Raw genomic sequence first — 16,685 nt, forward strand, 5'->3', positions numbered from 1 at the left:
AGGGGGGGTCTGACTTTTTGTGACGCCGTGTGACGAGGGGGGGGGGGATCAAAAATCGTCCAAAATCGCGTGACGTCATTTATGGACGGCCCCTTAGATTTACGTGACTTGACCGAAAGACTCAAGGAGTTAGGCAACCGTCGTCGACTCTGCGACGCAACCACGCGGTTTGCCAACAGGGCCGCCCGTCGTTGTCGTGACAACGCAACGCGCTTCCGGTTTACACGGGAAGTGACGTCACGTCGCCCCACCCCCTTCCACCCATTGCCCCGCCTTAGTCCGCCGGCTGCTCTGTGACCAACACGCCGCTACCTTCGCCCGGGTTCGAACTCGGCGCTTCGTGGTGCCGCTCGTTGGATTCCGGCAGCTGCGGGAGAAAGCCGTCGCCGCGGGTGACGAAGGCAAAGATGTCGATGCTCGCCGAGCGTAAGTTGTGGGGTGGGTGGTGGGCGTTTGTCGTGGTGGCAAGCGAGGAGTGCAACGTGCACGTGCTCGCGGCCCTCGCCCCCCCCCCAAAAAAAGGCCTCGGCTGGGACCTCGTTGCTGGAGGCCACAGACGGTGGGGTCAGATCGGTGGTTGTTGACGCGTTGGTGGAGGTGGGGAGGGGGGGCGAGAGACTTGAGACAACTTTCCTGTTGCTTGAAGTGCCGCACCGCAAGATCGGACCGGCGACCTCCGGGTTACAAGTGCAGTGTGACAACCGTGAAAACTAAACTTGTATTTATGTTACCAGGTAAGGCACACTGAGTTATACAGCTCTTTGTCAGAAGCGACGTGGCCACAAATAATAGTTCAACTTAGTGGCTAAGGGACCGTCCATAAATTGCGTCACGCACCTAGGGGGGGGGGGGGGGTCAGACATGTGTGACGAGGGGGGGGTTGAGAAATGTGACGTCACAACAAAATGTGCAACTTTAAATAAATATAGACAACACGTTCTCCTTAATTAAATAGACTTTTAATAAACGTTTTCTCCTACAACATCAGAGTGCAGCGCCACATTAAATACGCACTACAATGACAATAGTTTAAAGCGATTTGAAGCATGTTTTATTTGCGGGGGGGTGGGGGCAGAGCTTTTTGACGTCATATTTGAGGGGGGACAGACTTTTTGTGACGTCGTGTGACGAGGGGGGGGGTCAAAAATCGTCCAAAATCGCGTGACGTCATTTATGGACGGCCCCTTATGTGGAAATGTATAGCAGCCAAATACTCTAAACGCATGCTTATTAAATGTGGAGGGAAAAACTGGAGGACCCGGAGAAAAATCCACGCGACCACGAGGAGCGACACCGCAAACTCCAACTATGCAGCAGACGTCAGGGTCGGGATCGAACCCATGACTTGTATACCAGGCGAAGTAGCTAATATCTCGCCACCGCGGCACCGTTACAGCAAGGGGGCATCGGTCATATGGTGGAAGTACTTTCCAGGCAATGGGAAGGTGGAATGTTTTACCTCTGGCTCCGGGATGCAGAGAAAGAGATGAAGCTGATGCCTCCTAGTCTCGCTTCTGAGCGGTGCCCTTTAACGCTGAAGCCGAAGAATGATAAGGGTTCATCTTCTTGGTTCTTTCGGTAAAGTCACGTAGAAGGGAAATAATATTATTATGTTTTATTTGTATTATTTTATTATTTCCCTTCTACGTGACTTTACCGAAAGAACCAAGAAGATGAATCCCAGCAGTCACGAAAGCTTTAAATAGAAAAATGATAAGGGTGCCAAGTGTGTCGGTTGTTAACGATGAACCCCAAGAGTTCTTAGTGTTTGTGACCACGAGTCGTGCGTCAACATTCAACAACAACCGTAGTCCTAAAGAGTCCTAAGGGTGTCTTAGTCTGGCCCAATGTATCTCCAACATTAACACTGTACTATTAACATTCCTAAGGGCGCCTTTGGCTGTGAACTGTTGGCATTAACATTGAACCCAATAACATAACGGTGCCTTAATCTGTCACTTAGCCTCGGGAATTAAAACTGATCTCAAAAGATGACCTAGAAATAATCTCTTAATCTCCAGCAATGAACCCCAAGGATCCTAAAGGTGTCCAGCTATACTACGTGACTTTACCGAAAAAACCTAAGAGTATGAATCCTTGCAGTCATGAAAGCTTCAAATCTAGAAAAAAAAGTGTCCAGCTATATTTGCGATTTTGAGCATGCACATTGAACACGGATTCTAAATGTACCCTTGTCTTGGCCTCTGGTATTTAACATTTTATCCTGAGAATAGTATCGCAAGCACACCGAGTTTGTGCTCTCGGAGTTATGTAACGTGATGAAGTTTCCATTTGGAACCCGCAGCAGTGCACTACCCCGTGTCGGATAACTTCTCAAAAATATGTCAAAGCCTTAACTCTGAAATCCCTTCAAGTGACCACTGGTCCACTCTGTAAAGGGCATCAGGTATCCACCTACCCAGCTTGGCGTTTGTAATTGTTGTTGTCGTCCTTGTCATTGTACCTGTGCAGCACGCAGGAAGCAGAAGTGGTCGGTGGACCCCAGGAACACCACGTGGGTCAATGACAACAGCAAATTCGGGCAGAAGATGCTGGAGAAGATGGGATGGAGTTCAGGCAAGGCAAGTGGGGTTTTGTGGGCTGGAAGGGGCATGGAGGCTCAGGGGTACCTTGGTGGTGAGATGAATACTACCTCTCCTGGTATACAGGGGGTCGTCGGGCCGATCTCGACGCCGACACCTGTATACAGGTAGTCCCCGACTTACGATGGTCCGACTTACGATATTTCGATTTTACGATGGCGATAGCGATATGACAAAATTGTAAAATATTTTACATTTCGCGCGGCAGGAAAATGCAGCAGCGTACGAGGTACGATACTGTACGTTGGGACGCTGCCGGGATGTACTGTACGCATATAGTTTATACAGTACGGTACTGTAAATTGCTCTGTTTTGCTAAATTATCACCATTCTTTAAGACTCCTGGGTAGGCTAGGCCATTTTCGACTTACGATGGGGTCGTCGTAAAGCATCTCCATCGTAAGTCATGATCTCCCAGTGGTCATGTGGATTCTTCTCCGGGCCCTCCGATTTTTCTCTCCACATTTAGAAACATGCGTTTAGAGTATTTGGTTGCTATAAATTTCCACATGATGAGCTATAATTTGTAGTCGGGTCACTTCTGAAAAATAGCTGTATAGCACAATAGGCCATATCTGGTAAATAAAAAAATCGTTAGGGGCAAAGTTTCCCAACCATCGGCTATTGTTACATGTAGAGTCTGGACTCACCGGTTATTCATGTTATCAGTTAATCCACCTTTTATCGGTTCGATTACTGGACTAATCGGAGGACACGGCAGAAAATAAAAAGTCTCGCCTCTGTTCCTGTGTGTGCCGCTAATGGGGAGGTTAGGCTTGATGAAGCCTTTGTTATCATCATTCTTAAAGGGGCCCGACTTATTGACCACGAAAAAAGTAGTGGATTAAAAAAATATAGCCAAATAATAAACTCTGTTTCAGTAATTGTCCCAGCTACAGTTACTTACGAACTTCCTCCAGTGCGTTGTGGTTGTGCGCTTTTGCCTATATGTCAGCAGATGGCGCTGATGTCACTTGGCAGTGGAAGACCAGTTGCTCAGTGTTGTGTCTCTGTCTCTTATTGATGTTCATGAAGGGCCTTGGGGCAAATGAGCAAGGTTCCACCAACCACATCAAAGTGAACGTCAAGAACAACAACCTAGGGGTGGGAGCCGCCGTTAACCAAGAGGTGGGTGGGAACACAAGAGGTAACCACACAACTCGGTAGTACTAGTGCCATGTCATCACCAGCCATGATCCATCCACTGCTAGATGAAGGCCTCCCCAAGGTGTTGCCATCTCAAACGTTCTCGTGATACAGCAATCCATCTAGCCGCTTGTAAGACGTCTACTCGGGCATGTTCCCTCCTTTATTTGTCACTCCGTCGTTCGTCTTGACCCCCGCCATCATCCCTTGCAATGACATCTCTTGGCCAACCCCAATTTTCTTAACAGTCACTGCGATGCCTCTAACTTGCATATATTATAATGCACTAGTTCCTCTTCCTGTCTCGGTGTAATTCCTATTTTTGTTTGCTCATTAGCATGGTCATCAATTGCATAATCGTTGTGATCATCACTGTCATCACCGTCATTTTTAACATCATGATTATATTGTCATTACTAATCGGCGTCGTCATCAACATTGCTTTGAAAGTCATTGGTACAGTCACTGTCATCATAATTTTCATTATCAGGGTCACCAACATGAACATTGCCATCACAGTCGTATTGTCCTCTCCAGCCTTGATCATGATCATCATCATCCATGATCAGTCCAATGCTGAATGAAGGCCTCCCCAAGCCATCTAGTGCCTACACACAAGCTGATTTCATCACTCTATCTCTGTAGTGGACGTACTTGGGCTACCACATCCAACTGTCTATGCGGTTAAAAGGGAGGTGGTGTTTGTGTCCATGCTTTTGCAGGACAAGTGGATCGCGCACCAGGACGACTTCAATCAGCTTCTGGCCGATCTCAATGACCAGCACGGGCAGCAAGGTAAAGTTGCATCACCAAGTCGCCCGCTCCACCCCTAACACTCACTTCCTGGGGGAAGTGTTGTCATCATGAGAAATGAAAAGCCTCCAAAAACTGAAAACGGCATACATTGAAATCGGAATGATGGGCGAGCAGTTTGTGGGTGAAGCACATTTGCTAAATAGTTAGTAAACCTAACTAACCATTGAGCCAAACATTCACTCCCGCGAAAGAAGTTCAACATTCATACAATTAGCCCTAGTCCTGACAAACTAGCCACCCAAACACTTGTACTAGCTTTACTCCCTAGCCTTAATCAATTAACCACCCGGCGATTACTACTCGCCCTCCTAACCCTAACTAACTCGCCAAACAGCCACTACTATTAGCCACCCCAATGTTCCTATCCTTACCCCTAAGCAGCCACAAATATCCTATTTTTACCCATAACTAGCCACAAATACGATCTCTGTAGTATTTCATCAAGCTCCCTTTTCACTTTCGTGTTCGCTTTTCAGCTTTGGTGTCCAATGCGTCTTGTGATATCGTGCTGCCTCCTGAGCATTGACCTGGCAGATTTGTCGGTGATGGAGATGTTGGAACTCTTTCGCAAAAGGAGCACTTGTCAAACATCCTAATTTGAACCATCATGACTTAAAGCTTTCGTGACTGCAGGAATTCATATTCTTGGGTCTTTCGGTAAAGTCACATGAAATAGGTTTAAAGAAAATGACAAAAAATAACAAAAAAGACTACCGCTTGTGTTGCGATTGAAACGTCGAAGTTTTTTGCTATTTTTGGTTATTTTCCTTGAACCTAACTACGTGACTTTAACGAAAGACCCAAGAATATTTGACCCATCATACTATACATCATACTATATGATTTTAAAATAAGTTTTGCTGCCTGGCTGGCGTGCGGGCAAGATGGTGATGTCACCGTGCACATCTGCGTGATAACGTCACCCATATCTCGCAGCGTTAAGCCGTTCGTGTTGTCCCGCTGACGTCCGCCGCTCCCCCACCCACCATCCACCCCTGATGTATATCCCGAGCAAATGCGTGGACAGTGCTAGTTATCCTTTAAAACAAATGGAAAGGCAGCTGGGCAGTTCAGGTGCTAATACTGTGTCAGAGGCACTGAGCAAGCAGCTTTGAAATCCTGGTTTCGAATCCGTGTATCAGCCACCCGTGATTCAACCACGTTCTCAAGTGTAGTTCGTTAATGTTGGCTGTGGCTGGGAATCAAACTCTTGATCGTTGGATCTGTAGCGCAGGACACTAACCACTGCCCCGCCGCTCAGCCTGTCAGGTCCCAAAGTGGAGAGATTTCCTTTCGGAACGATTGCAGCGAGCTGTGCATCACCTCCTGTCAGGGAGCAGCTTCAGACTATGACATTGGATATCTACTTCTGAGGTTACGTCACCAGCCTCTTGTCCACACAAGGTGGTGCACTCTGTTACCGCATATGCCCTGCAAAAGAAGCGCTCGCCCCCACGTCAATCACGCAGAGCTTTTCTGCGAGACGCGGATCGTACGCGCTGCGAGCAAGCCCACTTATTGAGTAAGCGGACTTAGTTTTGTCACGAAAACAATTACGCAACCTTTATTATTATTTTTCTTAGCACGTTATATTTTTGTTTTGCTCAAATTAACCAGCTTGTGAAGCCACGTTTGGGCACAGCCATTAACGGGCATTTTTTTCCTCCACCGTCCATTGTATGCGGTGCCCCCACAAACCGCGCGGCACGGCCACCGATTGTTGCGGGACCGAGCTAGCCTTCGCCCGGCTGCACAATGGCCCATTGTGTCGCAGCCATTAAATTGAGCCACGTCTCGGGGACGTGTTTCATTTCAGAGGCCACGGAACAAGTGCAGAAAGCCGCCTTCAGCCTGGAGGAGAAGTCAAAGCGATCCCGAAAGCGCGTGCATTACGTGAAGTTTGCGAAAGGTGGGTTTGTCTCTCGCTCGCTGTCTCACTCGCTCGCTGTCGGCACACCTGTGGCGGAGATGTATTCAATAGAGGATTTGCTTTTTTTTTGCGTGTTGCCCGTTGACTTCCTGTTGTGCTGACTGTGTCCATGAAGGAGACTTTGCAGTGGGCTTAGCTTCGATTTCCACTTCAGCGAGGCAGGCGTGGTCCCTGGGGGGGTGGGCAGGGGGCGTCGAGGATTTTTGCCTGAACCGCCGAATGCACGCGCGTACAACACGCACGCACAACACGTACGCATATGTACAAGTATACATTCTGACACATACGTTCATGCGCGGACGAGTACATTCACGTCTACGTTCATACGCGTTTACATTCATTCGCAAATATATTATTACACGTATGTATTCATACATTTTAAAGGTACGTAAGCCTACTCCTGCTTTGTCCCATACGAAGCCAAACATTCACTTGTTAAATTTGTCAACATCCCAGTCTTGAATCTCAGAGCCTTTCATCAATGAACACAGGATATTACCACGATTTAAAAGTGTAAGGGTAAGAAATTAATAAAGGCGTTTAATGCATGTGACCACCGAGTTATGGGAAGATGAAATTGCGACAATTTCCAACTTATAAATAGCGCAACAATTTCCAACTTATTAATATTTTATCGCTACCAAATATGAACTACTTTAGGGTATAAAAGGGGCGAAGGGGTTGTCAGGGCAGGGGAACACGGCAGAGAAGAGAGCGACACTGCGGCACATCCAGGGTTGAAGCAACCGGGCCAAGCACCACCACCAACAACCTTTACGACAACAACCACAACAATTATTACAACAACAACCACAAGGAGTCCGGGAATGCACCGTGTGCAGCTGAAAACACGACCGCAGTGAAATACGTCTGCTGTTAGTGTGCTAATGACAGCTGCATAATAGCACGATTCTAGTTTTTGTTCAATTAACATTTGTTACGAATGAAGCTAATTATGTCAATGTTTGGAAGTCACGCTCCTTAAATAAGAATTTTCCAAACATTGCAATGTAAGTCCCTCCTGAAAGATAATCTTGGGACTCTGAAAATAAGGCTTTCATGGATAGATAAATAAATGATTGTTCGTTATTTTGTATAGTTGTGTAAATATATAATATATATTTCAAACCTATAACATGCCGCAGAGTTTTTATCGAGGGAAAATGACTCATAGGCGTGTCAAACCACAGACAAGCAGGAAGGCAGCCACGCGATGAGCCGGCGCAAACAATCGCCCAAACTCTGCGGTCCTCTATATATTAAGATGTGATCAGCCAATGAATGTTTACATGTGGGAGGAGACCGGAGCAATTTGTATTTATCATAATTTGCAATGTCTTGTATATATCCTTATCATGCTTGGGTGGGAGTGTGACACATTGATAACACTTGTGCCTCTCACAGCCGGCAACTCGGTTGCCTTTCTATGTGGAGGTTGTGTGTCCTCCCTCTGTTCTGCATGGGTTTCCTCGGGTTTCTCCGGTTTCCTCCCATTGCTTAACAAATATAAAACCGTCCAATGTAATTGGTATTGACAAAAACATCCAATGCTAATTTCACTGCACATTACTCAATTGAGATTGCACATAGTAACATCCCCCACTACTGCTGGCAGGGCTCTCCTGAAACAGTTTTGAGACTCGACGAGGCTTTTCCTTGGTTAACGAGCATGATAATGTATGATGTTGACAATATATGAAGAGACAATCTTCTGCCCCGCGACAATTTGTAAACACGTAACGCCTTGACATTTTTAAGTCCGCGAATATGCAATGGATTTGTATTCTGTGCCGTAATCTTTCCAACTACGATGTGGGTGGAGGGGCAGGGAGGGGGGAATTCGCCACCATGGACAGAATTAAATTTGGCTGAATAAGCTCTTATCAGCCCTGCGCCCACCACTGCCGCCACTACTGCCAAACGCCCTGGCTTGTCTCTCCCATCACCCTCCCCCTCCAGAATCGCTGAAGTCATCCTATGTAAAGGATCGTTTCCTTGACCTGTCATGGCTTTTGTAAATCCACATTGGAGTTTCCCACTCCAAAGCGCTATAAAAAGGGCCGGGCGTCAGCCTCTTGGCAGCGGTGGCGGCGGCTCGCTTCACAAATGGCGGGGGGGGGGGGCGTGGAGGTTTGGGACAAGAGAAACGATCGTTCGCCTGCCTTGGCTGGTGATGATGGAATATGTATATTTGTGGTGTGTGAGGTGGTTACCGGTAGTGCAACGGTTAGCTCGCCACGCCACGAACCCGCGGACCGGAGTTCCATTGTCGTTCAAGGCTAATACTTTGTGCAGTGTCTAAACATTTCCACTAGGGATACAAAGGCGGCCGGGTATGGTGCTAGCCACCCACCCCCCTCATGTGCCGTGCCGGCCTTCATCGGTGATTGCGAATGGCACTTGCCCCAGCAGCTTGTGAAGGCTATATGGGGGATCTTTGTCTTTTGTGAGGTGCTCACTAAAGTCTGTCCAGGATACCAGGGTAGCTTTGTGTTGTGTATGTGGCATGTATGGGCAAAGTGCTGGTGTAGAGATTAGCGCACTGCTACAAACACGAGTTTGATTCCCAGCCATGTCTGACGTCAATAGTAATAATGTGAACCCATACTGGGCCTCTCGTCAGCCAAGACAGCCTTAAATGAATACCTGGTACGATGTGTAACATCAGCACTGGCCAGGCATGGTGCTGTTGCCACAGGAACCTCCCTTTCGCCGTGTCAACCTTAATAGGCGCTCGCTGACCGCACTTGCATCAACTGTCTGTTAAAGGCTTTATGTTAAAGGCTTTATGTGGTGAGGGAGGCAGGAGCCAGGAAAGAGCCGCAGTGGTTTTGGATTGGGGCATAGGTCTGATTGTAGTATCGCTACGATCAGGGTGGCCTGGGCTGGGCAGGCATGTGGTCGTGTAGTACATTTACAAACTCGCCTATAAAAGCATGCGCAGTGACTTGAGAAAGTGAACCGCGTGGCGCTCCCTCCCTCCGGTACTCGCCCCACCGCTCCTCTCTCCCCCACCACCTCCGCTCCAACCGCTCCCAGTCGCTGAGCGCTGACAATGGGAGTGGCGTCCGAAAGTTACTAATTCTGGGAAGCGGGAGAGACGGCGGTGGGTGTGTTGTGCTTGGCGGCAGCTTGCCTCGGGTAGCTCTCGTCCCCCCCCCTCCCTCCCACGGGGCCACTGGCGCGACACTCAAATCCCAGCGGGGGGGGACGCTATACAGAAACAATTAATTAACAAATTACGAGCGTGTGCCATGGCTGTCACCGAATCGTCCCGTGGGTCTTTTTTTTTGCTGAAGTGACCTTTATGATTTTAAAACCAGGTAAGAGTCCATTGAGCGGTATGGCTTAATGCAGTGAATGGCTCGTTTAGCAAATTAGAGGCCTCATTTACTGAAAAGTCAGTGAGGCTTGGGGAGTACAAATTTATAGAAGGGAAGGAGGTTGGTGCTCAGTACTAACGGGTGTCAGCCAATTTGTACTTAATTTTTATTTCGTGACTTGCTTAGATTCCCTATACTTTGCACTCCTGTGAGGTTTTGCATTGTCCGTTGTTTTAACTTTCTGACCCACCCCTACTGGACATGTGAAAAAGAGCCTCAAAGCCCACCAGATTTTTCCGGTCTAAATAAATATTCAGATTCGGACTAATGAGTGGCAGCGAAAGTAGGAGGGTACATTCCCGAGGAGCCGACGTTCACCGTGGAGATGGAGCGTTGGAATCTGTTCTTGTAGGAGCTACATGGTTATTGCAACGCTTGAGTGTAAGGCTCGTCGACAACTTGGGGAGGGAGGCCTAAATCCAGCAGCGCATTAGCGGTGGCATTTCTCATGGTGCAGTTTTGTGGCGACATTGTTTTGCCTGTTAATGTAAATGGATGACTTTGAATGCATGGTTTGTTTGATGCACAAAACTGCTCACGTGTCAATTCAAAATATGTTCATTCACCAACCTTTTCCAAATGGCCTCGTTTTCTCAGGGGCCCCACAGTGTAAAGTGCAATCTCCAGCGATGAGACGAAAGTCAATCTCGCCACTGCCACGAACCTACATCATCCACCAACCCTTGCCTCCAAAGCAATGGAACACCAACTTTCTGTTTAACATTGTTGCCGTAGTGTAAAAACTATTTTTTGTTTATTGTTAATTAGCTATTTGTAAATAATATTTGACAAACTGTACCAGATTCTAACCATTTTATGTAAACATAAATTCCAGCCATCCTGAGTCCACCAATGAGTTAAGGCCTTCCCAGACTATGGGGGGGGGGGGGGTTGACTTATCTTTATCATGCTAGTCAGTGCAGGTTGGTTGAAGATGTAGATTGCAGGGACGGTTCTCATATTATTCACCACTGATGTTGGTTAGCCATGAATAGGAGTCGAACTCGGTTCACTGGGTCGTAGTGGAGTGAGAAAATGTCTGTTCCACCGCCTCCACCCTCCTCGCCCTTTTTACCACCTGTAAAATTACCTTCAGATCTCACAACCAGTCGGTTCTGGCTTGCAGCGTGGCTGATAAGACACTTCAAAGTTTGAATATCAAACTAAGGGCAATTCCCTTCACCCCCCTCTCTGGCACCGCCTCCTGTGATGTCCCCATTACACCCATTAAAACCCGAGGCTCTTGTTTGCAGAGCCGAGGCTATGGTTGGTTGCTGATTAAACCAAAAGCTAGTTCAGTGTTTTAATTAATCCAGAGCTAATTCAAACAGACCCTATAATTTGGTGTCCTGTGTGTGCACAGTATACACCCTTTGAAAGGCTTAGCACTTTAGGATAAGTTATATTCTAAAAGAAACATTACCATTACGTAATGTTTGTATTTTGTGATGGCCAATGTGATTTGAGCCAGATTCAAATCTTTCCAAAATGGCCGAAAACGAAATCACCTGGAGAGAGACGCACTGGCTGGTCGATCTTCTGCAGGGTTGGTGATGAGGACATTGCCACGTGTTTCTTTTTGTCAAAACTGTTATGGTGCTTGCAATGGTAAAGGCGTAGCTTTCCCACCAGTTTCAATGAGTCGGGTACTTTATTCATTGCCAGGTGAGAGAAATTTTGACGCGGTGGTGCGGTGGTTATTCGCAGCGCTGCATTACAAACCCGGTGACCGGCCTGGTGAAGTATGGTCAAACACTCTCCATCACTCGAACGGTGTGAGGGGAGGTCTTTGTCCAGCAGTGGATTGTTAGAGAGCTGTAAAAAGAAAACCAAGAGAGCCCTTTAATAAAAGTGTTTCTTTTTTGTACAAGAGAAACATTTCAATATATTAAATACTTATTTTGTTTCCAGGAAAAGCATCACTCAATCTTTAGACCCACATGTATACCCAGATGTCGGTAATTGTGCCACCACCAGTGAGGCTAGCTTTGTGTTGTATTGAGAGACGTAGCTGCATTGTAATGTGTTATAATACGACTGTATATTGCAACAAGGTTTGTTAAACTAGGCTTGTTTTTGTGCATTGCCGGTAGTCACGTGAAATAAACGGATAGATAAATGTCTCGAGAAACATGTGTAAAATGTTCATCTTAATTGAGACTCGACAGGAGCTGCCACAGTGGTGTCATGGTCAGCACACTGGACTTCTCCTGGTGTGGCAGTAGAAACGACGGTGACATTTCTTGAATCCTTCCCAGTGCCTCTGTCCACCCAGCAGTATAAGCGGGTCCACCACAGTTAGCCGGTTGGTAGGTTGCGTGTGGTGCGGAAAAGTGTGGGAGTACATCTTTCAAGATGTCTGGACAGCGTGGAAGAATAGGCCAAATACTTCCTGGAGGGACCTCTCTAGAGCTTCCTCTAGTGAAGGCCCTTCTGCCGAAAGCGGCGTTAGTAAGATATTGCAGGGCTACACCTTTACCTTATAATATTTACCCACAAAATGGTTAACGACAGGCAAACAAGTTCACAACCCCATTACTTACCTCTCCTGGCCACTTCGTTGTGCACAAGTTCGGGTTATGGGAGTTTCCCAAATCTCTACGTGATCCACCAACCCTCCCTTCTGCAGCGCTGTATCATGGGCGTTTGCCACCACCGCGACACCCGCGTGACTCGGCATTCACCTCCCTTTCCCCCACCACCCCCCACGCCCCCATTCATTTTTGCCAGGCAAGGACCTGTCCACGCGCAGCGCTGACGACCTGGCATGCGTCTTCGGAAAGCGAGCGAAGAAATCCCACGGGGAGACAGAGCGGGACGCCCCGGCCTCCGTGCAGGAGGTGAGGCTAACCCCACGTTAACCCTTCTCCTCCTCCTTCCGCTGTTGCTGGTGGAGGAGGAGGTGGCAGGAGGAGCAACTGGCAGTGATTTTCATTCCGTTTCCACTCTGAAGCGGGTTGCCTGTGCTATTTAGCGCGGCGGACGTCGACTGAATGAATGTTTGAGTGGATAAATGATTAAATGAGTCCTGCGGTTGCAGCGCTTGAGCTGGCGCGGCCAATCTATGTCTCTGTCGGTCTTACTCTGTATGTTCCTCGTCACGGTACATGGGCGGGTGGGCAGTCGCGTACGTGAATTTGTTGTGCGCTCTGCGTGAGCCGTGGATTTTGAGCTGTGGCTTGAGAGGGGAACTCTCGGTCGCCACTACCTCCCGCCAGTGTTAGAACAGAACGGTGCACGCTGGTCAAGCCCCGGGGAGCCCTGACAGGCATGCGCGTGTACGTGCGCGTCTCCTTTAGCGAAACATGACCGATGGAGTGATGTGATTGTCGCGGTTTAATTGTACGAGCGCGGCGGTGGCCCCAGGAGACTGGGAGAGGGTTAAACCGCGATGGGTGACGGCACATGTCGTTTGCAAGGAAAATCCGATTAATTTGCATAATTGTGCCGAGCATTCCTACACACGGCCCTCGTTAACGTCGGCGGATTGGGGCCACGTTCCCGGGGATTAAAACGCGCGGCGGTCACGTTGCTCGTATTCGTAACTAATGACATCGCCTGGCGACCTTGTGGTTCGTTGGCCCGTGCGTGTGTGTGTGTGTGAGGTCAGAAAGGTCCGTGTCAGGTTGCTACGGAGGTGGCTGAACAGCTCAGGAGTGTCGGAGACACTGAGCCAGTAATCATCACTTGAGGTCCTTGGTTCAAGCCTTAGGTCTGCGTGTCCCTCTTGCTCTCTCATCGTCATCACCAACATCAGGCATTTTCTATCCATTGTTGGACGGAGTCCTCCCCAAGCTGTTGCGCCAGCTCTCGCGGTCTCGCCATGCAGCAATCCCTTCACTTCCTGCACACGAGCTAATTCCGTCGCCCCTTCTCTGCGGCGGTGACCATCCTCTCAGGGGTGTTTCCTACTTTGGCTTGAACATTGGTCGTGAGTCCTTCAGAACCACATGTCCTGCTAGTGCTTTCAGGGGCATCATAATGGCCATGTCGGAGGCACTGAACTGGCAACGCTGTGAGGCCTGGGTTTGAATCCAACTTCCCACCTCGTGTGATAAAACCGGGTTCTCAAGTGTAGCGAGTATATGGTCTCTGACTGGGAAAAAGAAAGTCATTCTCAAAAAAAAATTCATGGATTAATTCCTGCCTTACCTTGATGGATTATTCTATATTTGTTTGTATGGCATGGTGGAAAACAATGAACTACGAGTTAAAATATAATGTAGTAGTTCTTTTTAGTGTTTGGGTAGAAATGGCCTTAGTAAAGGACAGATCTTCATCACTCACTCAACAACTTATCGGGGTACCATATAAAAGGCTTGCCTTTCTGAAACCAACTCCTAACCTTGCGAGCATCCTTGTCTAAACTCGTAAGCGTACCCAAACTGGCGCATCGTGGTGGAAATGTCCTGGTGCAAGAATTTATTTCGGCACCCTCTGTCTTCATAGTCGGCATCTAGGCCCCTCTCCCTGCTATGGGCCCTTGTGTAGTTGCACCTCCTGCTTACTCAGTAGTTACGCCACTGCTTCAACTGAAACTCATAATCGCTAACCGTAAACCCTAACCATTAACCAGGTACACTCCCTCCTAACCCTCAACCCCAATCCCGGGGTTGATGGTTTCTTTGTACGTTGGAACCATCAATCAATCGATCTTTATTTTACGTTGCAATATCACCCTCGATAAAGTGCGCATCGGTGCACGTTGCCGCAGACCGGGAGCGGTGCAGGGGCAACGTTGTGCGAGAGCGGTGTCGTCCCGCCTTTGGGGTCGGGTTTATTTTTTTTTACCGTCACTCGTCCAAACCTCCCTGCCGCCTGCCCACCCCCAGCCGCTGCCAAGGCCCCCACCCCCCAAGCTCTCCTCGGTGACTTCCTATGGCAGAATGACAGGGCATCGTGACTGGGCCTGGCCCACCCAACTCGTGCTGAGCCACGACCCGGGGGCTTTGCTTCTGCGTGCCTTAAGCAGCGTGCTTGTTTGCATTTTCGGGCAGACTGTGCACGTTTCATTCCCGTTTGCCAAGTTGGAGCGAGCGATGGGCGAAGTTAAAATCTGATTTGCGGCCGACATGGCACGTAGTTATACATTGTGCATACATTATTCATAATCGTCATTCTACATCATCCTACAAGCTCATCATTGATCTATATCCATTGTCATTTTCTATGCTCGTCCATTCATTATCATCATCCATAATCATCAATGATCTGTCATCGGTTATCAATCGCTCATGAATTATCATTCATGCGTCGATCCTTCATTGATACAAGCATTGAATCACGCGCATGAGAATCAATTATTGATGATGTAAGAAAACTACATACAAATGTAATGATAATGCTTCATTTTGGCTCGTGGAGCATAAAAAAAACTAAACAGGGAAAGCGGGACAGAGCAAACAAGAATCTGTACAAAACAAGATGGCAAAAATACAAAAACAAAACTTGATTTTGGAGTCGAATCATGTTCTGCCATCGTCCTGGTCAGAGACAACTTGATCATCATCGTTGTCACCGTCCGTCACTCGGCAACAGCAGATATAATGTTCAACAATCTTCTTCACAACTTGGCTCTTTTCCATCTTCCCCTTCGTGGGAAGTTGACCAGTTTTAATATGCAAAGATATTCCACACCTCCTCACCCGTCATAGGAATGTGGAATTTCCTCCTCTGACTTAGGGCCACGCACAGAGATGCCCCCTACCCATCACCACTCATTGCCTTGGTTTTCTAAATTCCTTTCGTTGACTAATATAATTTTTTTTATATTTACATGTCAATATGTAACTAGGCGTGTGTGTATTGTAAATTTTTTGTGCTCTTTTTAAATTAGGATTATCCATTCCCAACACGGATAACAAAGTTATTATGTATACAGAACCTACAGCTGAATGTTTAGGCTGTGGTTTGTAGGCATTTGTTGATGTTGCCAAAAAAGCCAGTGTGGATGTGTTTAATTACCACTGTGTAATATTTGTTATTTCATCAAGTTTCATACCTTGCTGAGATTTTTTGGGGTTTTTGTAAGGTTGGGCATGTCACCGTTTAATGAGGGTGTGGGTTTATAATCCCTATCACGTATTGGCATCTTGGATTAAGTAGATAATTGTTTATAGCCCTGCCATGTGCTCTCTAATCAAAAGTGCAGTGTTTAAAATGTACCCGCTTGTAACCAACGGCAACAGTGTGAGTGTAGAGTGTGTTTCATGTGGGGATGCATTACAGTCGTAAAATACTCAAAGTAATTATGCAGGGGGGAAGTGGCACAGGGGTTAGTCCTGCCCGGTGGCCTGAGTTCGATTCCCGTCCTTGGTGACTATCTTCTCATTCTTCCTGTCGCTGATGTTGACATAGAGAAACGATTATACATTTTTTTGCATTGAGATGGCGAAGCCAGATAATTACATCAGCAGTAGTGGAGTCTCGCCTAGTATGTAGGAGGTTGTGGGTTCGATCCCGATGCCTGTAGATTTGGAGTTTGCATGTCTCTTTCCCCATAATAATAATAATAGTACAATTTGTAACGCGCGCAAATTTGCAGACGTAGTGGCCGCAACTCAGAGGCGCGGAGCCAAGCTCAGAGTCGCTCAAAAGCATGATTATAGAGGTGAGTTTTTAAGTGTCTCTTGAAGGAGGCGATTGAGGTGATGCTGCGAATGTGCAGAGGGATATCGTTCCAGACTGTTGGGGCTGCCACCGAGAAGCTGCACGTAGACATGACCATCCTGGATCTTGGTATTGAGAGGAGGTCGTGAGTCGCGCTGCGCAGGCATCTGCCATGTGCTGAGCTGCAAGTTGTCAGTA

At 47.6% G+C, this 16,685-nt stretch overlaps 1 protein-coding gene across 1 annotated transcript in view; it reads left to right on the forward strand.

Moving 5' to 3' along the window:
- Positions 1-246: 246 nt before the first annotated feature.
- The window catches only part of PINX1 (PIN2 (TERF1) interacting telomerase inhibitor 1), a 66,202-nt gene continuing 49,763 nt past the window's right edge, over positions 247-16,685 (forward strand). Inside the window, exons 1-6 of the mRNA XM_061560027.1 lie at positions 247-426; positions 2,473-2,582; positions 3,639-3,731; positions 4,472-4,544; positions 6,382-6,474; positions 12,609-12,718. Coding sequence (XP_061416011.1) covers positions 408-426; positions 2,473-2,582; positions 3,639-3,731; positions 4,472-4,544; positions 6,382-6,474; positions 12,609-12,718 — 498 coding nt within the window. The 5' untranslated portion in view covers positions 247-407. The remainder of the gene's footprint in view (positions 427-2,472; positions 2,583-3,638; positions 3,732-4,471; positions 4,545-6,381; positions 6,475-12,608; positions 12,719-16,685) is intronic.

The sequence above is a fragment of the Lethenteron reissneri genome, chromosome 26 (assembly GCF_015708825.2).
Source record: "Lethenteron reissneri isolate LAM-NWPU_2019-01 chromosome 26, ASM1570882v1, whole genome shotgun sequence".
NCBI classification, from domain to species: domain Eukaryota; kingdom Metazoa; phylum Chordata; class Hyperoartia; order Petromyzontiformes; family Petromyzontidae; genus Lethenteron; species Lethenteron reissneri.